At 53.6% G+C, this 25,469-nt stretch overlaps 1 protein-coding gene and 1 long non-coding RNA gene across 3 annotated transcripts in view; one reads left to right on the top strand and one right to left on the bottom strand.

Annotated features, from left to right (window-relative positions):
• Nucleotides 1–2,036: 2,036 nt before the first annotated feature.
• On the top strand, nucleotides 2,037–25,250 carry LOC138099011 (uncharacterized). 2 transcript variants are annotated; one of them, XR_011146669.1, is made up of 4 exons: nucleotides 2,037–2,121; nucleotides 9,280–16,631; nucleotides 19,022–19,127; nucleotides 24,142–25,250. It is a non-coding gene; the product is annotated as an uncharacterized lncRNA (long non-coding RNA). The 2 variants fall into 2 exon arrangements; XR_011146670.1 differs by lacking the exon at nucleotides 24,142–25,250 and adding an exon at nucleotides 20,375–21,145.
• LOC138099009 (membrane cofactor protein-like) overlaps nucleotides 21,244–25,469 on the bottom strand; it is an 18,966-nt gene continuing 14,740 nt past the window's right edge. Inside the window, exon 11 of the mRNA XM_068996001.1 lies at nucleotides 21,244–24,048. Coding sequence (XP_068852102.1) covers nucleotides 23,889–24,048 — 160 coding nt within the window. The 3' untranslated portion in view covers nucleotides 21,244–23,888. The remainder of the gene's footprint in view (nucleotides 24,049–25,469) is intronic.

Here is a 25,469-nt window from a genome sequence, read left to right as displayed (position 1 = left end):
TTTTTTTCCTACATATTTTTTTAATCTTCATGTTTGCATCTTCCTTCTTTCCTTATCTCCTGCTGCCCCACAGGCTTATTGCTGCTTTGGCAGCATGCTAACGTGTTTAGGAATGATAAGACGTCTAATTAATAGTTTAATTAGCAGTACAAGGTCTTAATAGCTTATTAAAGGAAATACATTCAGAAAATTCTTTTCCTCTCCTCGCGCTGGTACAATATAATTTACCAGCAAATGATAAAACAGTTTGAAACGTTCAGATTTTAGAGAGGGAAGTGGGGCTGGGTTGGTGATTTCACGGGGGATTTTGCACCGCTAATGCCATTATTTTGTTGTTGTTGTTTTAAAACAATTTAAGAGATTAACAAAAGCGATTGGGAAGGAGCAGGCAGTGCAGGCAGGAGCCTGAGAGAGGAATTAGGCACAACTGCTTTCCCTGTTCGTGCTTATAAACAAGTCCTGGGGAAGGCAAACTTGCTCTTTAAGAGGCTCTGGCTGAAATGTCAGGTCGCGGTCGGAGCCGGGGCAGCGCAGTCTCCTCCCGCTCCTTTTCCACTAAATTACTTTAAAATCATTATTTTAAACATCCTTGGCTCATAAACTCCAGCAGAGTCTGGCCCACCTCTAGACCCTGTGGCTGCCTCTTGCTCTCGGCAGTGAGAGCCGCAGCGGTGAGAAATCCTGCGGTGAGAAATCCTGCTGGGACTGAGCCGAGGGAAACCAGAGCGCGCCGCCGCAGCTCGGATTCCCCGGGCAGCCGTGTTTTTCCTCTGACCCACACAAAGATTTCTTTCTAAATTTATCACAGCGTTCATCGGCAGTCCCACTTAGTGCAGATTAGGAGGCTGGGCAGGCAGGGCCCATCGGAATGAGGGCAGGGGAGCCTGGAAAACCGCGCGGGGCAGGTGCAGCCCCATCCCCGCTCCCCCAGATTCGCCGCTCCCCCAGATTCGCCGCTCCCCCAGTCCCCTGGTGCACAGGATCCCTCCCGGCGGCCGGAATGCTGCTCGCCATGGCAGCGCCCCACCTCCCGGCTGGGTCCAGGGAGGTTCTGCCGGTCCCTGGAGGCCCCAGCGCTGGCACCGCTGGGGAATTTCCACTGGGCTGCGGAATTCTGGCGGCGCTGCGCAGGGCGCGGAGGTGAAGCAGCACTTGGGGAAGGCTGGAGCGGGGCTTTGTGCAGCACCCCCGAGCAGCTGAGCATACGTCCGCCTCCCCAGACCTCTCGCGTCCCCCCGGTCTATACCTGCACATCCTGCCCTCCTTTGCGGTGGGCGGCCTGGGGGCCGGAGCTGTGGGTTTGTGCCCCGAGAAGCCCCGCGGTGGGGACACAGACGGGTGCTGCCGTGCGTGCCGGCTGATTCTAGCTGCACACTTTGCAGAGATGAAGCCCTGCCCAGGGAGTCTGAGCCGTGTTTGGAATCACGCAGGGAAATTATGCAGTTCCAAGGATGGCATAATTGGGAGAACGCTTGACTAGCGCAATTTTCTTGTGTGCCTGTCAGCAAATCACTTAATGTGTGCTGCGCCAGGTTTCCCAGCCGTTAAATGGGGAATGATTATCCCACCGCTTCCTAAGAAGGAGTGAGGATAATACCCACTAATGACTGTGGAGGTCCTGGAAGGTGGTCTTGGAGATGTGCAGTGGCACACGCAGGGGCTGCAGCCCTGCAAGGAACACGCAGCACTTCAAGCCCGACATTCAGGCATTTATTTCTCCTCGTGCTGCTTTTTTTTTTTTTTTTTTTTTTTTTTTTAATTGAGGAAAATCCCGAAATAGATTCGTGTCTGTTTGTGCCGGCTTTTCAAAGACTTCGCTGTCATCCCCTGGGATGGGACATCCCAGCTCCGATGGGGAAGAAGAGGAAAATGCCGGGGGAAGGCAGCTCGGGGTGGGTCTGGAGCGGACTCCTCACTCCTCCTCCGCTCCCCCGGGCCGGCCCCGGGATCTCGGTGCCTCCTGGGAATTGTAGTCGCTGCGGGGTGACCTTGGCCCCGCCGCCGCCGCCGCCTCCTCTGCGAGGGATCCCGGCGGGCCGGGGGGCCCCGCCGCCTCCTCCGCCCCCGGCCCGCCCCAGCCCGAAGCGGCCCCCCGGGCCCGGGCCGGGGATGCTGCGCCAGGCGAGTACCGCGGGCGGGGAGCGGGGGGATCGGGGCCGCCGGGGCCGGGCACGGCCCGGGCGCACTCCGCGCTCATCCCGCGCACGTCGCGCTGTATCTCCGCGCACATCGCGCGCACATCGCGCTGTATCTCCGCGCTCATCCCGCGCACGTCGCGCTGCATCCCCGCGCACATCGCGCGCACGTCGCGCTGCATCTCCGAGCACATACCGCGCACGTCGCGCTGTATCGCCGCTGCATCCCCGCGCACATCCCGCCGCCCCGCGCGCATCCCGCCGCAGCCCCGCCGCCGCCCTGCGCACATCCCGCCGCAGCCCCGCGCACATCCCCGTGCACATCCCTGCGCACATCCCCGCGCACATCCCTGCGCACATCCCGCCGCAGCCCCGCGCACATCCCCGTGCACATCTCTGCGCACATCTCTGCGCACATCCCTGCGCACATCCCGCCGCAGCCCCGCGCACATCCCCGCGCACATCCCGCCGAATCCCCGCGCACATCCCCGCGCACATCCCGCCGCATCCCCGCGCACATCCCCGCGCGCATCCCCGCGCACATCCCGCCGAATCCCCGCACACATCCCCGCGCACATCCCTGCGCACATCCCGCCGCATCCCCGTGCACATCCCCGCGCACATCCCTGCGCACATCCCGCCGAATCCCCGCGCACATCCCCGCGCACATCCCCCCGCAGCCCCGCGCCGCCCGCGAGCATCCCCTGCCTGCATCCCGCCACGCTCATCCCCTTCCCATCTCCTGCATCCCCCCATGCTCATCCCCTGCTCCCTCCCCACTCCCGCCCGTCCCTCCCGCTTGTCCCCCTGCTCCTCGCTCGGACCGGGACCCCCCCGCCGCAGCCCCGGGCCCGAGGCGAGTGCGGCCGCGGCCGGGGGAGGGACTCGCGTGGGATGCAGCAAGGCCTCCCCTCTCCAGAGTGATGAGGATGATTTAAAATCGTGATAATGTTGATAATGACGATGATTACTATACTAATATCAATAGGAGCAACAATAAATAGGAAACATGATAAATAGGAATACTAGCAATAATAGTAATAATAATGATGATAATAATAATGGTGATAATGCTCGTTATCATAATGCTAATAATGATAATGCTAATTATATTATAAGTCTGTTACATTCAAATAAAAGCTTCTACAATAATAATAATAACAATAATAGTAATTAATAATAGTAATAATTTGTTACATTTAAATAGAAAGATCCACAGGATAAAATCTTAGGCAACTCTGCCCAGGCTCCCTCCTTCCCAGTGTATAAGTGGGAATGACACCCCGAGGCCAAATGGGAACATCAGGTGGAATTTAAGGGGTCTCTCATTTCCTATTTTAACCCAAGGCCACGGGGGTGGAAGGAGCTCCTTTACAGCTTCGTATTTTCCCTGCTTTTCTATTCAGGGATAATTGCTCCACACAGCATTGTAACTCCCATGCCATGCGTTGTTATGTTCTTGCTCCTTTTTTTTCCCCCTCCCAGAATATACGATGCACTTGCTGTTTGTGGACTGTTTTAATAGCAAGGTGGCTGAGACAAAGTTTACTCAATAAACTTGCTGTTCCCCTTGAGCAGCTTTAGCTTAGATAAACGGGCTTTAAAGTCCCGGTCTAGCGTGGGACTAAGACTGTTTACCATTCATCATTGTTAGTTAATTGCTGTTTGCTTAAATATTTAGTTTGGATTAAGTTCTTTTATGCCCTTTTCTTAAAAAATAATAAATAAAGGTGTGTTTAGCAATGTGGTAAAAGGCTTTTTAGAGGGCTTTTTAAAGACACTGCAGGGGGGAAGCTCCATAAAGTTCTTTTTTTATATTTTGCATTTAAATTTTCTTATTTGTAGTCTGTTGTGTTGTTATATTTGTAATTAGCCAGGCTGAAGCAGCAAGGGCATTTCAGTGTTCTCTGCAGTGGCTGCAGACAGTTTTATTCCTTATTTCAAAGAGAAGAACCCATTGAACCATGGAATATCCCGAGTTGGAAGGGACCCACAGGACCATCAGGTCCTGCTCCTGGCTCTGCACAGGACAGCCCCAAATACAGTTCTCAGCATGGTTTAAAGCCACCAAATCCAGCTCGAGGCCTGCAGGTGGATTGGTTCCCTGTAAGAGGACAGCTGGAAAGGCAGTTTTGGGAAAGGCAGTTTTGGGAAGGGCACCGAGGAGGGATTCACAGCCCTGTGAGGTGTTAATGAGCCTCAGGATGAGGAGCTGAGTGTCGGGTTCAGCCCCACAGCAGCTCTTTGCTCTCAGGTACCAGCTCCTGCTCCCTGCAGAGGTGAACGAGCAGGAGGAGCCGCTGGGGACAGACGGGGGAGGCCTGGCAGAGAGCAGCAGATCAGTGCCTGCTGGAAAGGGCCTTTTTTGGTTCAAACTCCCATGTTCCACAGCAGCAGTGACCCAGTCGTTACGTAAACACAGGTTTAATTTTGGAACTTTAATATTTAACGGGTTAGGTTTCCTCTGCTTGCTCTCACACAGTGCCCGGCTGACAAAATGCTTCTCACCCACATTGTTGGTCACTAAAGATGTGTCCTGTGCTGGGTTCGTGTCCATTTGAGTGAATATTTGGTTTTGGGATAATTCTGTGTCTCAGTACTGCTCTGTCAGGCTGGGGCAGGGGTTTATAAGGTGCCATTACCCCGGGTGGCTCCTCTGAGCTCTGCCCTGCCATGGCCAGGCAGGACAAGGAGCACCAAAGGGGTTTTTCTGCACTCAGTGACCCTTCTGCACAGGCCAGTGAAGGTACCACAGGTGTCTCCCAGGAGGGGACAGAAGCTCTGCCTGTCCCCTGCTGCCAAGGGCAGTGATGGTTTCTCACCTGCGGTCCAGCCCTTCAGCCTTGACCGGGCTGTTCCAAAACCAGCAGAGAAGTCAGAGGAACAGGAAGCAAATTGCATTAGGAGTGCTTTGAAGGAAGGAGTTTCCATGGAGATGGGGAGCCGGGTGGGTTTATTTCAGGTTATTAGGAGGCAGCAGGTCCTTCCCAAACGAACCTGTGTGGTCTCCATCCCACGACTTCTGCCTTTCCTTCTTGCTGAGCTGTGTTGGCTTTGGTGGTTCCCTCCCTGCCATCCTCTCCAGTCGTGGAATGGCTGCAGCTCCAGCTTGGAAATATCCCTGGACCACTCTGAGCATCCCCTCCCAATGCCATCCCATCCCAGTGGGATGGATTTCCCTGTCTCACGTCTGTGAAAGGGATTTGGAATCACAGAAAGGTTTGGGTTGGAAAGGACTTTAAAACTCACCTTGTTCCACCCCCTGTCGTGGGCCGGGACACCTTCCCCTCTCCCAAGTTGCTCCAAAGCCTCATCCAGCCTGGTCTTGGACACTTCCAGGGATTTACAAGAGGAAGCTTTTGTTCTCTGTGCTGCAGGAATTACATTGGTATTCTGGGAAAGAAATATTTGCCTTTAAACTGCCACGTAGCATTTCCCTTTTGTTCCCAATACTTTCTTACCTGGGTCTCCAGGGCAGTGGCCCTGCCACCGCATTCCCAGCCAGCTGTCGTTTCCATAAAGCGCTGGGAGAGGGAATAATGGAGACTTTGCACCCTTTAAATGTGATTTAATGGTGCATTTCTCAGCGCTGGCTACGCTGGGCTGTGAAATGGGTAGGAACTGTTTGGGTACGGCCTGAAACTCGTCCCTGCTGTGTTTACCTGGCCTCCCACAGGTGCTCTGTGACCACGGCCCGTCACGCTGCGTGCCCAGCACAGTTTGTCACGTAACTGGAATGATGCAAACACAGGAATTAGCCCTGCCCTGCTGGGGCTGCACAAATCCATCCTGCCAGGAGCCTGCCTTTGCCCCACAGAGAACACGCAGGGAGGAGCACCCAGGCATGGCAGGAGCTGCAGCCCTTCCCAGCCCTTCCCAGCCCGCTCTCCCTGTCCTGCTGAGTAACGCCATGTCCAGCACTCGGCGTGTCCGCTGAGGCTTGGTGGGCTTGGGGTTTTTTAACCCATCCCTTTGAACCTACAAATTCTGAATTTAATCAGATCATTTTCCCCCAGCCACTGCACATCAGCAGCTCCTTCCTCTGCTCCTCACCCTTTTCCCATGGATGTGCCTCAATGACTTTCTGTCATCTCCACATACTCAATTTTTCAAAATGTTTGCAGAATTCTCAAGAACCTCCCAATATCCTGGCCTGGTTATTTATGTAGATTTGGGCACTTCAGTTCTCACCTGCACTCAAAGTTTGGTGAGTGTTCCTCCTACGGCAGCTCTCCTCTTGGACAGCCTCATTGTAACCTCCCTGTTCCGAGGCAGGGATGGCTTCAGATACCCCAGATTCCATCCCTGGGGCTGCTGGCTTTGGTGTCAAGGCTGTGCAGAGCCAAACGCTCCCCCGGACCCTCCTGCAGCAGAGAGGGGGAGGAGCGCTCCATCTCCAGCCGAGGAGCTGCAGGTGTCCAGAACAACCTTCCAAAAAGCATCTGTTACATCTCACCAGGGAATTCTAAGGAGAGAGGCTGGAAAGCAAACTCCTGGGAATGCCAGAGCTCCTGCGGAAGGCTGGGGTGCAGGGCTCAGGCATTCTTGGCTCACTGCTGGCACATCCGATGGCCTTGTTTCCTCCTGCCACACCCCGTCTGCCTCCCTCCATCCCCCCGAGCTCCTGTCCCCCACCTAGGATGACTGAAATGGGGCAGCCGAGATGCCCGGAGACACATTCCTGAGCATTTCCCGTTTCACAGACTCTGATGAATATCCCGGACCTTTCACGCTGCCATAGATGCACCAAACATCCTCCAGACGTGCTCTTGTCCCCTGCCCCGCGGCAGAACCAGCCCAGCCAGGTCCCTGGGGATGCTGCTGTCCCCCGGAGCTGTGCTGTGCCCATCTTCCTGGCACACCCCGTTGCCAAGGAGCCGACGGTGCTGCGGGGAGCCCTGGGCTGCTCCAGAATTCCCGTTCATCCCCAGCCTCCTCCCCCACCTCCCACTCGGCCTCTGCCACCCCGGCACTGGGAACAGGGACGCTGCAAATGCCGCCTGGCTGTGCTGGGACGTGCTGGTGGAGGATCCCGGGGACGGAGCAGGGTGTTACTACCGGGGGGTGCCAGGCACCTCTGCGAGATAGCTCAGGTTGCCATGGTTACAGGTGGAAAACTGGGCTATGGGTTACCTCGGGCCAGTGGCACACGGAGCAGAGCATCTCGTGGCATTTGGGGACACCTGAGCCAGCCTGAGCCGGGCTGGCGGCCACCAGAACCCCCTGAGCCCCCAAAGTACAGCTGAAAACTTCCCCAAACTTCCCAGGCAGGAGTGGGCAGCAGCCCCAGGGATGGCATCGGGCTGGGGCAGAACAGCCTCCTGTGAGACCCCGGCAGAAGGAGCCAGTCCCAGCCCTGGGGCCTTTTGTCACTTCTGGGTGGTATTTGGGCACCCCACATTTGAGCACCCCAAATTTTAAGGCTGCAGCCTGGTCCAGGGGAAGATGTCCCTGCCTATGGAATGAGAAGAGCTTTAAAGTCCCAACCCAGACCATTCCATGATAATTTATTCTTATTTTATTGAGGGGTTTTTTTTGATACTTTGTTATTATTTTCTTGGGTTTTTTTGGGAAGGGCTAGTATTAGATGCCGGCTTAGAGGCTTAAACCCAGTCCTTGCCATTCCTCAGCTACTGGCCCTTCCTGCAGAGTGAACAAGAATCCTCAGCTTTCCCTTCCCCTTTCAAGGAGTAAAACAGGCTGGGAAGGAGCTGGTTTATGTGGGGTTTTTTAAAGAGAAAAATAATTGGCAGGAACATGAGCAAAGCTGAAAGTATTTTCATCTGTTTTGGTTTGTAATGTTTAATGTTTTGGTTTCTACTTTACGAATTATACAAAGGAATCACTCAAAACAAAGTTCTCCCATTCTGGTAAGGGAAAAAAAAATCTGTGGTGGGACTGATGAGATTAATGAGAATTGGCTAAGCAAGAAAAAATCCAAAATATCTTGAAAAATAACAATATCCATTTTTTCTTAGGGAAAAAAATGGAAACGTTCATTCTCTAATTGAGCTTTGTTTGCAAAATAATTCCAGGCTGGGAAGAGTAATCAACTCGTGCATAAAAATACTGCTTCAAGATTAATTCTTATTTTATTAATGGTAGCTTGGGTTTTAGAAATTACTGGTGGTTTTCAAATTATTTTTGCTATGGAAGTACAAAATAACTATCCTAAATTTGTGGGCCCTTGTTTTATGAAAGGCTATGGAGAGAACTGATCAAGAAAACACATTAAAAAAAAAAATCTTGGCAGTTTGAGGCCAAAACAGATGTGAAAGGATCCTCTCCTTGCCCCCTCTTTTTTCCAAGTATTTTAAAAGATAACAGCTTAGAACTCCTTATTTTTAGAAGCCTCTAGAAGGCTCAGCTGAGACCCAGAGGCCACAGTGGCTCAGCGCTGTACAAGCAAATTATTTAGGCCAGTTTATCCCCGGCCAAAATAATTTACAATCCCAGTTTCCAGGCTGAGACAAGAGGCAGAGAGAAACCTCAGCCAGCGCTGCCAGCACCAATCCCAGCAGGAACAGCAGAACGCCCCGGTCAGCGCCGGCGCCGGCGCACCCAGCCAAGCTGATGAATATGATAATCCCAAATATGATAATTTTCGGTAATAAAAAGCACTTCAGGATTTTATTTTTTTTTTTCTTTCCCCCAGATCAGTATAAATCATTCGTGGCAGCGAGGTTCTCGTTCTGGGCGTTCCCCTGGCAGCCGGGGCTGGGCGAGGAGCCGGAGCTGCTCCGTGTGTCTGGCAGCTCCCGGGCGCCCGTGGGTGCTGAGCCGGGGTGGGAGCGGGGCTGCAGCGGCTCGGATGAATCACGGCACATTTCCCAATCCCTGCCGTGCTTGGAAAAGCAGCCACGCCAGGCAGGGCTGGCAGACACACACGGGCAGTGGGATGCGCCCTCCCACCCGCAGGGAGCTCCAAGCCAGGCCCGGGGCTCTGTGCACACCTTGCGGAGGGCACGGCGAGCAGGGATGCTGCGGGCACGGGCTGCTGCTGGCACAGCACGGTGCTAAACAGGCTGCTCGGGAATGCCTGGACAGATTCTTTCCCTGTTTGTTCATTTCCCAATTGGAAAATGTTGCTTTGTTACATTACAGGGTTGGCGGAACTTTTAATGGGAGGTTTTTGTGTACCCAGGGTGCAACTCCGGGGAGCCGGGAGCTGACAGCAGGAGGGACAAGCAGCACTGTGGGACAGCCAGAAACTCTGCTCCAGCATCAGCTGGGCTGCAGGAGACTGGCACTCTGCGAGATGTCTTCTGGGGAATCAAACAGGGCTGTGCAGGGGAATTTCTGTCAGCTCAGGGCAGCGCCCAGCAGCCCACAGGTACCAACTGCTCTGCACTGAGTCTTTCTCATTTAATTGAAAACAAAAAAAGCCAAATCCTGGATCTGCATTTCAGTGCAAAGGGCAAACGAACCCTAAAAATGTAAATTGAAATCTTTTCTGGTCAGCTCTAAGCAGAAATAGTTCCCCCCAGCACATCCAAACCCTTCTCCCCACTCAGAGCAACCTACCAGCCCTGGACACGGGCCTGTCTCTCTCAGGGCTGAGTCCTGGCCTTCACCAGGACTTTCAGTTTTTATTTAAAACATCCAACCACGCTCAGTTGGACATTTAAATGAAACTCATGCTGTTCCCCCTGTGCCTGCAGGAGTTGTTCCTCAGGTAAATCCAAGATATTGAAGTTTGATTTCTGTCACGGAAACTAAAAGAAACCCCAGAGCATTCACTCCTGGTGTCTGATTAAACAGAACTAAGTTGTTATAGCTGAAGGGATATATTTTCTGGCTAAATATTTAAATAGGTAATTAATATCCATCCATTTGGTGGGAAAAGAGTTGTTTGCCAGAGTTTCCTAGACTGAACAGGACAAATAAACTTACCGGGGTTTGAAAAACAGAGGCTTAAATCTGTTTATTTCACACTAAACATTTTGTGCCGCTGCTCATGAGGAGCAGTCGCCTCCGAGCGCGAACGTTGTCCAGGAGGAAATAAAACCAGCAGGGATTTCTGGCACAGCCCCGCTGCGGGGCTTTAACCAGAGCCTGGCACGGGCCAGGCTCAGCGAGCCGGGAGGGAAGGGAGGGAGGTGCCGGGGGTTCGATCTTTAACCAGGGAGCCGCAGCCCTGCCCTGCAGAGGTTTGGGTCACCGGCAGAGCAATTTGCAGCAGGGAGCGGAGTTAAGCCGTGCTGGGCAGCTGGGGCCGGAGCCAGGGCCGGAGCCGGGGCCGGCAGGCGGGGACGCTGCTGTCGCTGTCGCTGTCGCTGTCACTGCCACTGCCACCGTCACCCCCCGCGCCCCCGGGTTATGCAAGAACGGGCACCGAGTGCCCCCGGCCCCGCTGCGGCCACCCGGGCACCGAGCCCCTCTCCATTCACCGCCTCCTGTGCCCACGGGAGACGGGAAACCTGGGAAAAGCAGAAGTGTGGCTGTAATTGGGATTAATCTATTTTTAGCAGGCTGTCTGCTGCCCTGTCCACGCTCCAGCTGAGCTGTTTAATTCTGTCCAGCTCGACTCTTTCTGCAGTGGCACCCAGGACCGATTTTTCTTTTATTACAAACCTTGAATTTGTTTGGGTTTTGGTTTGTTGTTGTTTTTTTTTTTATTCCATTGTTATTTTTTGTTTTGTTTTTTTCAAAAACCCCTTCCCCCCCGCCACGTACAATAACTGGAAAATCCACACTAAAGTAACACAAAGGTTGCTGTATTAAAAAAAAATAAAAGAAGAAAAAAAAAGTTATACAACGTTTACTATCGTTATTATTCATTTTACTATGGAGTTTGGAAACCTCGTCATAGATCAGGAATGTGTTGTACCCTGCGCTGCACAAACAGCACAGAAGGAAAATTGCCTCTTCCAAGCGATAGTGGATAAAAACACGCAGTGATACCGAAAGGGTTTTTATTAAATAGCAGCAGGACAAGATGTTAAAGCCATCTCTGAGCGCCTCTCCAATCACTGGCCCCGCATTTAAATACCCGCCGAGCGTTCCTTTAACCTATGATGAGGTATTTGCAAAGGCAACTTCAAGATTAGCGCTTCCGAAACCACCCTGGAACACGGCTGGACCGACATCAAGAGACTCCTCCGGCCCGGCAATGTTCGCCTTTTCCAAATACTCCTGGCCCGCGCCAGAGCGGCCCTGGGGACGCCCTGGCCAGGGGAGCGGTGCCTTTAGCAGAGCATGGGGCGGCGCGGGGGCTCTTTGGGGTTTTCCTCCCGTGGGCGCTCCGCGGCCTCGGGATTGGGAAGATGCTCCTCAGGGAAAACCAGGCTGCCCTGCCAAAGCTCCCCCCTGCAAACCCAGCCCGGGGCCGGTTCTGCTCGGGGCACGGGCAGGGCGAGCTCGAATCCTGCCCACCGCACCTATGCCCCCGCCCGGGGCTGGGGTGACTCACGGAGCTCCGGGTGCTGAGCGGGAGCGTGGCTATTTCCGTGCTCCCCCTGCAATCCCCGCTCCTCCGGCTGCGCTGTCAGGCACCTCAGCACCCCCGCCGCCGCTATTCTTAGCAGCTAATAGCTCCAATAATTCCTTTTGTCTCCGCGCTGCCGGCTCCTTGGATCGGGAGCTGAGTGAAAGCTGCCCCCACAGCCGCTGCCAGGGCTGCAAGAGCGGCCGGGGGTCCCGGGGGTGAGGGCAGTGCCCTGTGCCAGCCAGGAATTCTGGCGAGGGCTGAGGATCCCAAATACCCCGACCCCGACTTCAACACAGGCCATTAAGCTGTGCTTTGAAGCAGCTGGGATGTTAATGTGGGGCCACCTCTTTGAAAAGGATCCTGGCTCTTCCAGCTGGGAGTTTCCTAGACTTCACCGGAAAAATTCCATGTTTTCAGGGGGAGGGCCAGGTTTTCACCTGCAGGCTCCCATTTCAGTGCCTGCTCTGTGGCGTGGGCTCGGTTTGCACCGAGAACGCGAACGCTCCATGCAAATGTGGCTCCCCAATGCCAGCACAGCCGTGCCAACACATCCCCGACAGTGCCCGGGAACGATCCCACACCTCTGGCAGTGCCGGCTTCTGATCTCGGCACCACCTGCTCCTCACAATTCCCTTGAACCACCTCCCGAAGAGGACTGTGAACCCCCCACCCCGCTCTTTGGGGACTGTCAGCTGTGCACACCCAAACAGATGCACGGAATCGGCTTTAAAACTGTTCGGGAAGGGGTTTATTGCTCTTTATCTGCCTGCTGCTCTTCCTCCTGCTGCTTGGGACCCCAGGGAGAGCAACAGAGTGTTCCAAGTGGGACAGGGTGCCCAGAGCAGCTGGGGCTGCCCCTGGATCCCTGGCAGTGCCCAAGGCCAGGCTGGACATCGGGGCTGGGAGCAGCCTGGGACAGTGGGAGGTGTCCCTGCCCATGGGCAGGAGTGGGACTGGATGGGCTTTAGGGCCCCTTCCAACCCAAACCAGTCTGTGATTCTATGGGCTGGTAAAGAAAGGACTCACTGGCCATTTCTCTGGAATGCACTAAAGAAGCTTGTCTGGAAAACAATAAACCTCCTGGAAAAAACTAAACCTAAATGTTTGTTGTGACTCTGCACCTCACCAAGGTTGTGTTTGGTAAGGATGAGGTATCACAGACAAACTCAACAAGACCTACCCCACATCAGCACTTGAAAAACATGTTATTCCGAATTTTAAAGCAGCTTTTAGGCCTCTGGGTTGGTAAAGTGAAGAAACTTTTCCATTGCCCTGTCCACCTTTGCCCGATTCTTTGCTCCTTCCGTTCGTGCCCAGCCACTCCCGAGGGGATGTGCCAAGACTCCCCTTCTGTGGCTCCCGAGGTCGAGGGGTTACAGATTTGCAGCTGCCCAGACTTGCTCCGTCCCGGGCAGGAATTCGTTTGGCATCAGCGAGGCCTTTGGATTATTTATCTCAGCCTTTCAGTTAAACAGGAACATGCCCTGATTTTAACAATCGTGCTTCCTGAGCTGGGGGAAGGTGTGGCCGATGGCATTTAAACCGAAACCCGAGCCAAGGCTTCCCCGGCAGGAAGCTGGAAGTGCGGGCAGGACCACGAGGGTTTCCTTCGGCACTCAAAACACCCAGGGCCTTCCTCAGGTTATTTTAGCACCCCCAGCAGCAATAATGATGTGCCCGAGGGTGAGATTTGGGCAATGTCAGACTCCATATGTTGTTGCTATTAAGGTCATCGTAGCGTGAGAGCAGAAAATCGCACGGGAGACGCCGGAGAACTGAGGATGAACCTTTAGGTACAGCCTGGCACAGAAGCAGAGCAAGCCCAAACTTCCTCTGGAAGCTGAGGAAACGCTCCCTGATCTTTTTGTGGTGCTGAGGGAACTGTCAATGACAGCCTGGAGGGTTAATCCCCTCCCTCCCTCCTCAAAAAATTGTATTTTCCCCCAAACATCCAGCCCAAACCATCCTGGTTGCAAGTTGTGAAATCTTGTTAATGTCTAGCACAATAAAAACTCTTTATTTTATTAATCAGCACTGTAAGCACTCGGGGCCCAGCTGTGATCAGCCATGGGGTCACCCCCAGTTTTGGAAGGGATTCCAACCCTGCACTGATCTCCCCTGCCTCCCTCTGACCACAGCCATGGATTATTCCCACTTCCCAAGCCTGCTTTCTAGCCCAGGACTTTGCACCCTCATAGGCAGCTCTTACAAAACCAAACCTCTGCCTCCTATTTTCAAAGTCTGGAAGGAAAAGAAAAAAAGCTAAAAAAAAAAAAAAAAAAACAAAACAAACCCATACCAACACATGGAAATGGGCTCCAGTTAAACCAGAGAAGCAGCCTAGATTTTTATTGTGGAACCATGGCCTCTATTTCCTTACAGAAAATGCCAAATCCTGCCCAAGAGTGTCAGAAGATGACTTTATGTTTTAGGCCTCATCACTCAGTTCTGAGGGCTGAAGTTTTCCCAAGATTTCTTACACAGCAGATTGTTTCCCAGTGCAGACAGCTCTGAGTTCTTGGGAGCCTGAGTGCCCCCAGCAAGTACTCAGAGTCAGGTAAAGATAGAAACATTCCAGGGCTGCTGATTTTCAAACGAAAGCAAACCATAAAGTAAACGCCACATTTCCCCTGAAAGCCACCAGAACAAGTCATTTGAAATAAATCAAAGCTGGTTTCACCTTCTTAATGCACCACAGGCCTGACAAAAGCGGTGTGAGCTGAAAGCATCAGTGAACTGCCCCATTTCTGAGGCTCTGAGTGTTTCATCTCGCTCTGGTGTTTCATCTCGCTCTGTCGTGTTCGGAGCTCCGTGGATCTCGAGGTGGCCTCTGCCTGCCTGCACAGTGTGCTGCAAACCACCGGGGAAAAGTGGGAACGCGGAAAATCCGCCCCGGCCCTGCGTGCTGGGGCTCCTGGGAGAACTGGGGGTGACCAAAGCAGCGCAGGCAGCTCCACATCTCAGCTCACCCCGGCCTGCCTGGGCGGGGATGACTCATTTCAGGAGCCTGTGCTCGCTGCGAGTCATTAAGGAAGGAGTTAATCCCTGCAGCTTTGGCCACAGAGTGGATGTGTAAGGCCTGAAGTCCCATGGGCTCGATTGCATAAGAAACCATGTATTGTGGCATTTAGTTGATCATGCACTACTTCTTCTGGTCACATGGAGGCTTGATTTCCCCTTGCATCAGCTACTACAGACTTTATATTTCTCGTACTGGTGTCTGTTCGGTTACCGGGGTCATCCCCTTCACCCCACAGCAGAGCCTGTGCTGCTCACCCAGCCCTGATCCACGGGATCTCACTGTTTTTTGTAGGATCCTATCGGAGGAACTGGGCGCTTGTAATTTTTCTCATTTGTGTCTGTGCGTAACAGGTGTCATTTTCAGTGTAGTACAGACAAATCCCAAAATAGCTCAGGCTCTTCAGACGCCGCGAGGAGAAAAAACCGTGGTTACTTCAGCTTTGGTTGTAGTGAAAAACCCAACGCTCGCAGCCGGCTCTGAAGTCGGAATTAAAATGGCAGACGGAGGTGGGGAGCAGGGATCTCTCTGCATTCCGTGCTTCCTGACGGACTGCTCCTCGCTGCTCCGTGTGTGCCCATGAACTCCCTCACACAGCGCTGCCTCCCCATCAGCTTCCCCGATTCCCAGGAGCTGCACCTACCACGAATCCTCCTCCACACTTCCCGGTGCCGGCAGAGCTCTGCTTCCCCTGCCGGGTGCCGGGGCCGGCCGGAGGCACCGGAGTTAATCGAGGGATTTGGGGGGCAGAGGCGAGGAGAGAGCGTGCAGCTGCAAAAGGCTCCTTGCCTGGGGATGATGCCTGCTGTGCTGAAATGCAGAGCTGCTTGTGGACTGTCTTTGTCGGGGATTATTGGATTCTGGTGACTCCAGGAACGCAGTTATTAGTTCCCCTGCCTACGCCGAGCGTTCTGAATCTGTGTGTGTGATAACACTTATTAATACTGCTCAGATTAAGAAGATCCTATGGCTTTCCAGCACTTTCAGCACCTTAACTCACACCAGGCATCTGCCCAGCAGCTGAACCACGCTCAGATCAATGTCCTGTGGCCAGCAGAGCAGGGGCTTGTGGGGCCAGCAGTAGCCTCATGCCCAGAAGTGCTGCATTTGTTCACAGCAGCAGCTCCTCTTAAGCTGCCTTGTGCTCCAGGGGATCTGCCTGCTGAGGATTTGCAGGATGTGGGCCTAAAATATTTTATTTCAGGAAGTCAAGCAGTGGTTCCTGTCACCGAAACAGTTAATCAGAAAGCACCAACTCTCTACTGCAACGTGTGTGTGCGTGCGTGTGTTTTTGTTTTTTAGAGCCAGCAAGATTTGCCTTGGTTTCTTTAAAGCAGAAAACACCAGAAAAGTTGGCTGTGGTTTCAGCTGCTATCGCTTGAGATTTGTACTGCTGACTACCAATCCTAAAAGAGTTAACCTGGCAAGTATGACTCAGAAGCAGAGAAGTGGATGCGAGGCTGAGAGCCGGGGAGGAAGTGCAGAAACAGAGGTGAGGAACAGAATAATTGCCAAAAAAAGGTGCAGAGTCCAGGAGCGACGTTCCCTCCGATCTGCCTGGCCCTGGCACCGCTGGCACGGGCTCCCTGGAAAGCTGCAGTTCCGCTCTTATAACACAAGGAGCAGGCTGGAGAATTTAGAGCTGCGTCACAGAGCTCAGCGAGAGAGTGAGAGAGCAAGCTCCGTCGATAGGTCTACCAGCAACAGCCCTGCTGCAGCAAGAGGGGAGAGAGGCAGCAAGAGAGGCAGAGAGGGCTCCACGAAGAGAAGTGGCACCAACACCACGGACTGGGCTCCTGCCACTATCCACTGTCATTTGCACCTTGTTCTCGGGCTCGCTTGGTGTAGGAGGCTTCGCCCATTGACGATGCTGGAGACCCGGCGCGCTTAATCCCGCGGGGAGGGAGAGTGGGCAGACACCGAAAGGGTTAACGGGAAGGAAATTTCTGGAACCTTCTCTTCTGCGGCGCTCCAGAGCGAGCGGAGGGCTGAGGACTGCGCAGATGGTGCACGGGCACGGCTCTTCGGTCCGGTTCGTCTCCCTCACGTACGTACCCTTTGATCAGGATGGGGCTGGAGCTGCAGCTACGTATTTGGATTATTTGCAGGGCGTCCCTCTCCCCCGGCGTCCGTAAGTTCGGATCCCAAAGTGCCTTTATTATTATTTTGGCTGGGTAGGATTGCTCTGTTCTGCGTCAGAGCTGTTTTCTCAATGGAGCGACGGCACAGGTTGTACTAATGTCACTCTTGCCGGCATTGCTGTACTGCAGAGGAGGGTAGTAGTCGTGGGGGAGAGATGACAACTTTGCAAAGACTGCTGTTTTCCTGGTTTGTCTGGGCTTTTTATCCCCCCCCGTGTCCCCGGAGGCTGGCATGTCGGCGAGGGGTTGGTGCAGGGGTTAACAGGCGCCCTGCGATTCAGAGCTCTGAGGTTTGTCACTGCGTAGTTCGCAAAGTGGCAAACGGTGACGCAGTGATCATTGCAGGGCACGTCGTCCAGTTTTTAAAAGCACTGGGGACAGGTAGACGGGTGCCTTCCAGACGCTTCCACACCAGCTGAAAGGGGTTAAAGATGAGTCGAGCCGGGAAGCGAGCATTTAGGGATTAAATGTCATCATTTTGGCGTTGGAAAGTTGTTTACCTTGCTCTCTCGGTGTCTCCATGCTGGCAGGCGGCCAGCTCACATGTGATAGTCTTCCCTGGACTGCTGCATCATTAACGAGAGCCAGCGCGGGCTCCCATTGGCCGCGGCGGGCGCAGCGCCGGGGCCGCGCCGCCATTGGGCGCGCCGGGGATGGCAGGTGGAGCGCCCGAGCCCATTGGCCGCGCGGGGGGCAGCGCAGCGGAGCCGGGCCGAGCCGAGCGGGGCCGGGCCGGGCCGAGCGGAGCCGAGCCGAGCGGAGCCGAGCCGGGCCGGGCGGAGGGGAGCGGAGCCGAGCCGGGCTGAGCCCGCGGCAGGCACCGGCTGCTGCCTGCTCCCTGTTCCCTGCTCCCTATTCCCTGCCTGCTCCCTGTTCCCTATTCCCTGCCTGCTCCCTGCTCCTTATTCCCTGCCTGCTCCCTGTTCCCTGTTCCCTATTCCTTATTCCCTATTCCCTGCCTGCTCCCTATTCCCTGCCTGCTCCTTATTCCCTGCCTGCTCCCTGTTCCCCGCTCCTCATTCCCTGCCTGCTCCCTGTTCGCTCCCTGCTCCCTATTCCCTGCCTGCTCCCTGCTCCCTATTCCCCTGCCTGCTCCCTGCTCCTCATTCCCTGCCTGCTCCCTGTTCACTCCCTGCTCCCTATTCCCTGCCTGCTCCCTGCCTGCTCGTGTCAACCAGAGCAGCCGAGCGGCATGGCAGGCACTGGCTGCTGCCCTGCTCCCTATTCCTTGCCTGCTCCCTATTCCCTGCCTGCTCCCTGTCCCCTATTCCCTGCTTGCTCCCTGCTCCCTATTCCCTGCCTGCTTCCTATTCCTTGCCTGCTTGTGTCAACCAGAGCGGCCGTGCAGCACAGCCAGCACCGTGCTTCTGCCCACTGCTCCCTGCCTGTCCCCTGCCTGTCCCCTGCCTGTTCCCTGCCTGCCCCTGCTCCCTGCCCGCGGGTGTCAAATCTTAACATTCATCCCAGCCCTCCGAGTACCTGCCTGCTGTTCCCTGCCTGCTCCTTGTCTGTTCCCTGCCTGCTCCTGCCCGTTCCCTAACCTCCCTGCCCATTCCCTGGCCTGCTTCCTGCCCAATCCCTGCCTGCTCCCAGCTCCCTGCCCACTGCTCCCTTCCCACTCCTGTTACCTGCCCTCTGCTCACCATTCCCTGCCTGCCACTCCCTGCCCGCTGCCCGCCACCCGCTGCTCGCTCCGTGCCCACCTCGGATCCCAGGATGCCAGGCGTCCCTCGGGCAGCAGGCAGGACAGGAGCCGGTCACTGCTGGGTGTGCTGGGTGCAGCCCTTCGCCCACGGGTACTGCTGGGACGTCTCCTTTCCCTGTCCAGTCGCGACGATGACGTGTCAGAGCTGCAGCCCACGGGGCAGGGGAAAGTACTGGGGTTCAGGGCTTTTCTCCTTGCTTCCTTCTCCCTTGTGAGGTGCTGGAGTGTTGGCAGCACTGTGAACTGCTTGGGGCAGGGATTGCACCTGGAAATTATGTTGTGGGAATAGTCAAAGAAGTGAAAACGACTCCTGCCCAAACTCAGCTTTTGTTTGCACAAGTGTGAGTTTGCCAGAGGCTCGGTAACATCACAGAGAGATGGAGACTGCCCTCAGTGATGGGTCTGCAAAGACTTGCAAAGGAGAGAACAGCATTAGAAAGCAAGGACTGAAGGACTGGGAAGGACTGGTTAAGGATGAATGGGAGACTGAGGGCAGAGAGCAGCTCCAGAGAGAGGATAAGGAAGTGAAGGGGAGAACACTTTTCCCTCTTAACCATTTACTATACTATTTTTTCACCTCTCTTCTTAAAGCGACCAGCAGTGAAGATGGCAACTCTGCCTGGAAGTGCTGAGGACACAACCAGCCTTGAGCTTGGTCCTTCTGGCCGAGGAAGTCTCCCGATTATGCAGTGGAGTGGTAACTTTGCTTTCTCATACGACAGGGACCATTATTCCATAGCCTTTCATCATTCCAAAGCTTACCCAAGTTTCAGGCTGTGCTAGCAGGAGTGTTTAATCTCTCTTACTCACTGGCTGACATCTCCACTGTCAGGGTTGGTTGGTTAGCAACAACCGCTGGGCTCAGCACCGGCTCAGGCACCGCACGGCCGCCGTCCCCATCGCCTGGGCTGCAGCCTGGCCTCTGCAGGGTGGTCTGGGAGACAGGGAGAGAGGGAAGGGCTGGATTTACACCCCGAACGGAATTTCGGTGGTTCGGTGGCGAAGGCCGCAGGCGCTGCGGATTTTTCCCGACTCCGTCCTTTGCGCAGGGCCGCCATTTCCAACGGCAGTGCGGTGCAGGGACGGGGAGGGAAGAACCCAACAGACTCTACCTGCCACTCCCCACTTTCTTTCCCTCTTTCCCATCTCCATCTTTCCTCCTTCCCCTCCTTCTGTGCCCGATTCCATAGGGAATTTCAGCCTCTTACTGCAGTCATCACAACCCCTCCTGACTCACTGAGCCTTCGCTGGCTGTAGCTGGCTCCCTCGGAGCATCCTCACCTCCTGCAGCGCCAGATCCGCAGAGCAGGGGAACAACGGGAACAACAGGAACAGCAGCGATGACGGTGGTCCCTGCAGCCAGACAGACAGGCATAAATACTCCCACACCCACGAGAACAGGCCCAGGCAGCTGTAGAGGGGGTTCTGTATGGCCAGGAGCTGGACAAAGGCACGGTGCTGGGTTGTGTGGATGATGGGTGGGTCGAGTCTGTTTTCCCCAGCGTTGGTTGCATGGACAACTCTTCGCGGTTTTCCCCAGCACAGTTGTGGGGTGCAGAACCCCTTAATTTGTAAAGCTAGTGCTGTTTCATGGCTTTCAAGGAGGTGCCACTGGCTGCTGAGTGCGTTCAGCGTAGGGATGCATTTGGTTTAGCTCCTTTTGCCACCGTGTTTTGGCCACAGCGATGGTTTAACTGTGCCTAACCGCAGGGAGGGTAAGGAGACGGATAAAAGAGGAGTTATTTCAATGTTAAACTCCAATGTAAATCTCATTACTCAGGAATTGAGGTTACTGTCAGCAGGTAAATCTGTGGGACTGGCAGGAAACAAGGCTAAGAAGGGGACAGGGCATATTTCTGTAGGACAGCAGTGATGGTGTGCACGGGGATGGCACTGTCACCGGGAGCTGTACCTGGGTAACTGTTCCGTAATCGTTCTCTGCAGAGTGCCGCAAAAGGACTGGGGAAAGCTGTGGTTTCTCCCTCCCTCCGACACTCGTGTGTGTGACACTGTGAGAGCTGATTCATTTCCCTCTATCTGGGTTTCCCTGCTCTGGGGAGTGGGGTTTGCTCTGCCTCGGCCTTGGTGCAGCATCGTGACGCAGCGCTCGCTACCGCGCCGACAAAACACACGCAGTTTTCTCGGGCGTTCTGACCGCTCAGGGACCGCAGGATTCGGGGAAGGGCAGGATTTCACATGCCCGTGATATAAATTTAAAAGCATTACCTCTGCTTCTCTGCTAGCGGAGGAAGGCTCTGTGAGGGACGAGACAGCCATGATCTCCTCCTGCACTTGTTTTGCCGATGGTCATGTTACATCTGTGACGCAGACGAATTTTGCTGTTGGTCCCTGTCGGTGCTTTAGGGAGTGGAGCTGATGAGGGCACAAGCTTGAATATGGTTAGAAACATTCACTTCATATTGATGTTAAAAGTTCAAACCACACCTGAAGGGTCAGGGGTATCAGATCCACCTACTGACCCCCCAAATGGTGGAGGAATTCGGATGAGCCACAGCAGCCCTGGCCATTTTGCTGCTCACAGAGCAGGCTCGGAGCCTGCAGCGCTGCTGCTGCTGCTGTTCATTTCCATGTTATACAAATACAGCGTTGGGCTCTGTGTCAGGAGCTTTCTGATGCTGTGAGAAGCTTAAAGTCTACAAGCAAATGTTTTTCTTTTCTTATTTGGGAACATTCATTAAAATGTCTAAATGCCAAGTGTTCTACCCTCTCTCCTCTGACAAATCTCTCCCAGACCTATCCAGAAAATTCAGTGCTGCTGCGTAGGATTTTTAAAACTTTATCATGGTGTTTTCTTACAGTTTAATATGGGTGTGGCTGGGGAGTAGAGTAAGATTTAATTTGGTTGAATATCTCTAATGCTGCTGTTAATGGACAAGGATGTAGGCAAGAGATAGGAGTTGTCCACATCCTCTTTATCTCTGTATATAGATAGCCCCAAGCCTAGGCTGTGAGGAAAAAGAAGGGAATACTCTATCCCATTCCCACCCACCCAAACAATTTCGGTGCAAAGGCAGCAGTAGAAAAGGCCAAGCTGGAATGTCACAAAATGGTTCCCCCAGCACTCAGAGATGCCAGTGCCATTTATCCTGGCACGGCTCCGAGAGCGGCACTGCGAGCCGGCTGCTGCAAGGTCATTCCCCTGACTCATGGTCAGCAACCAGTTGGTTCAGGAACTCCCAATCCACTTCTCTTGCAACTGTGCCCATGCCTGAACCTGGAGGGGAGGCTTGAAAATTAACATTACTGCAATAGTGGGGGCACTGAGCCCAAAACTCCATAAAAATCCTGTGTCTCTGAAAGGTTTTAAAATACGCATCTGTAATTTGTTTCTTTGCTAGCTCCAAATACTTTGCACTACCTCCCTCATCCCCTTTCCCCCCAAGACTTCCTCTGGACTGCTGGGAATCAGGAGTGGTGTGTATTTAAGGACTCACACTCTGTTCTAGGGAAAAAACCCTCGGTGTGTATTTGCATTTCTGTAGCTGCCAGGTGGACCCTGCAGGCTCCCCAGAGCCTGTCGAGCCAGGGGTGTCTCTCAGGTGCTTTCAGTTTCAGATACCTCAGCTCAGGAGATGTCTTGTCCCCTCCCAGGTCTCCCCATTTTTCCCTGGTGTTCCTATTTGTCCATGTCACTCATATTTTCTGTTGTCTCAGGACAACATCAGCCATGGATATGCTTAGGGCTGGCTCTGGATGTCTCAGCCACACAGGCAGCAGTGGAGTGGTTAATGCCTCTGAGCAAAATAACTTATTTAGTCCCCAAAGTTCAACCTGGGGGCACGTCCTGTGAACAGAGAGGGGCAGGGGGAGCAGTGCAGGCCAAGCAGGGCCTCCCAGAGCTGCCAGCCCACCTCACCAAGCCCCCAGCCCTGGGCAGCCTGACCCTGCTCACCATAAGCCTTCGCCTTCCCCACCATTATTCCCTGGTTTCCAAAGGGACAGAACCTGGCTGCCAATCCCGATGCCAGTGACGACTCCTCGCCCACAGGGAGGCAGATGTGATGGCTCGTCTGCTAAAAACTGAGCCAACACACTGTGATTCAGCCCTCCAGCTTTCCAAGGAAGAGCTATTTCTGAGTGAAGCTCATCTCTTCAGCTCCCCCCACAAACTCTCACGGTGCTCAGGAGTCCATAGCAGCCACGGGGTTTGCATTTGGATATCCAGCTCAAATGCTTCTTAAACATTGACAGTGGCTCTTGGACACACAGTGATATTCCAGGGATGGAATGGTGGAAATCCTGGGAACAGGGACAAGCCAGCAGCTCGTGTGCTTGGGGGAGTCAGCCAGGAGTGTTTGGTCAGTGCTTTTCTCCAGCTGTTCTGCCAGCTCCTCGTACTGCAGGTAGTGTTAAACTAAAGGCTTGGTTTCAGAGGTCTGGTTTACAGGCAGGTTATACTTCAGTGAACATCTGGCTGGGTTTGTTTCCTTCTGCTCCTCACTGGCACAGGACATTCTTTTGTCTCTTGAATGACACACAGGAAAAATATGGCTTCCCTTGCCATTACCTAGAGGAGCTGCAGCGGTGGTGTTGGGGGAACACCATGTTCCTGAACTGACTGCACAAATCACAACAATCATCTCCCTGTGAGTGCTTTCAAGCCCTGCAATCAGTACTTTACATTCTAAACTGATGCTTAGGTACAGAAGTTAGGAATGGAAAATGGCCTTTCTGGTTGCAGCTGCTTAGGTGGATCGCTTGTTTGAGTGGAGGGAGTTTTGCAATGGGCTGCTCGCTCAAGCTCTGTAGGGCTAAATTTGATGGGTTTTCATTCCTACTGCCCTTCCCCGACCTCAGCCGTGTAAGTGTGATGCTTCTCTTCCCCCTGTGTGAGTTTGCCTGTGAAAGCTGAAATCCTCCACAGGATCCAGGGCTTCAGCAGTTCCTGTGCCCTCCAAACAGGCTGAGGGTTTGCCCAGGAACTCTCCTGAGAGCAAAGGCGGGGGAGAACTGGATGACTCCAGGCAGGCCAAAGCAATTTCAGATGAGCAGGGAGGGATCACAAGATGGGGAACTGCAGCACTACTATTTAAGCACACCTCTGATGGCCACCATGCTAAAACAGACACTGCTGAGTGCTCTGACAGATTCCCCTTAACAGGAATTGAAATCAGTGACTCAAATCAAGCAGGCCTGACAGTCCCATTGCTCAGAGTTAAAAGGGACACAAGGCTCCACAGGCTTTTACCCCGATTCTGTCCCAGTGTTCAGCCTGCCTTGGGATTTTAGACACAGAGTTTTTAACTCCATTTGTACTGCAGTTGTAAGGCTGCAAGAGTAGGACTGAAATAGGCTACGTTCCATCCAGGATTGCAATGTGCAGTTTTTATTGCAGTCTTTATAAGCAACAAAAAAAATCTCCATTATGTTTTAAACTCATGAGGGAGGTACCTGGTTTTGCTGCCCACAGCAGCAGTGGCATCTCCAGAGCCATCTCTTAGGCACAAATATCAGTTTTCCTAAGCAGTGCAGCACCTACTCTGCCTTTCCTCAGCCCAGGCCCGTGCTGCTGACACACCAAGCGTTCCAGGCTGAGCACTGGCTCCAAGTGCAAGTCAGAGCACATTTGTCCATAGCTGACCCACGCAGCACCAGACCTGCACAACAAAGAGATGCAGTTACAGGCTCCCCACGCCGAGGAGGCTTTTTTAGAAACCTTAGAAGTTCACTCATTTCCATTCCCCTTACAGGTCACCACTTGTACTGTCACACCCCTTGTCCTGCAGCTGGCCTTGGGCTGATTCATTCCTTCACTGGGAGGATGATGCATCAAGCTCAGATTCTCAGCATGTAAAACAGGGATTACTTTCTCCAGGGGAGACCAGAGCCTGATGAACCACGAGTTTCCCCCCGTGATGTGAAAATGGAGGAGAAAATTTATGATGCACACTGAGATCTGTTTTGCTCTCTGTAAAAGCCCCAGAACTGCCTTTCTATGGAAAGTGCAGGTTGTGAAAAATCAGGTCTGTGACATCCAGGCTTGCCTTGTTCCTGCAGACTAAAGGTCTCAGGGTAGAGAGGAAGTTCCCTTTCACAGGGAAGGCAGGGATTCCCTTTTTGTCTTTGTCTCCTATGGAATCTATAAAGCAGTGTCAAGTCCACGACAGCCTTTGAGACGTTCCTCTGAAAGAAGCTACAGAACAGCACTGCCACTAAAACATCTGAAAAGGAGGAAAGCCACAGAATGACATTGTACTTTCCCTACTGTTATTTACTGGGAAGTCCAGACCACTGTGATAAAGCCAAGGACAGGGGACAGTACTTGCTGGTTGCCACACAGCAAATGTTTGAGACAAGCACTGCTTCATTTTCTTCCTTGTGAGGGTGGGCAGGCCCTGGCACAGGGTGCCCAGAGAAGCTGTGGCTGCCCCTGGATCCCTGGAAGTGTCCCAGGCCAGGCTGCAGCAGCCTGGGACAGTGGCAGGTGTCCCTGCCCACGGCAGGGGGTTGCCCTGGATGAGCTTTAAGGTCCCTCCCAACCCAAACCATCCTGTGATCCCATTTTCCTGCCCATGTGCACGTTCCCAGCAGGGTGCTGTGGATCACAGCATCCTAAACCATTCCTTTACTCCTGCCCAGACACACTGAGAGCCTTGGAAAGGAGAGCACAGACAGATGAACCCTTCCCAAAACGTGCACCTGCACCTTGGCAAGAAGGGCTGACACCTCCTGAGGAGCTTGTGAAGGCAACAGGACAAACTCCAGGTAGCCTGGAGGAGGGGTAGCAGCATCTTAATTATGCTGAAGTGAAACCTGGTTTTATCAAAACTATAAATAATAAATGAGCCATTGGTCTTCATCTGCTGCATGATATTTCTGGAAAGGTTGGTCTCCTTTGCAGAGGGGAAGCTGTGCAGAGGTGTTCAGTCCTTCTAAGTCTCCTGCTTTGACACAAGTTCCCATTTTCAGCAGCACAAAATGAAGTGACATTTCCTCCAACCATTTTTCAAAACCCTAATGAGGATTTCTTTGCAATGCTTCCTACTGAGGCAAGGAAAACCCAAAGCAAACCTCACTC

The sequence above is a fragment of the Aphelocoma coerulescens genome, chromosome 26 (assembly GCF_041296385.1).
Source record: "Aphelocoma coerulescens isolate FSJ_1873_10779 chromosome 26, UR_Acoe_1.0, whole genome shotgun sequence".
Classification (NCBI taxonomy): domain Eukaryota; kingdom Metazoa; phylum Chordata; class Aves; order Passeriformes; family Corvidae; genus Aphelocoma; species Aphelocoma coerulescens.
Note: the sequence above shows the minus strand (reverse complement) of the source record. Positions and strands in the feature narration are given on the sequence as shown.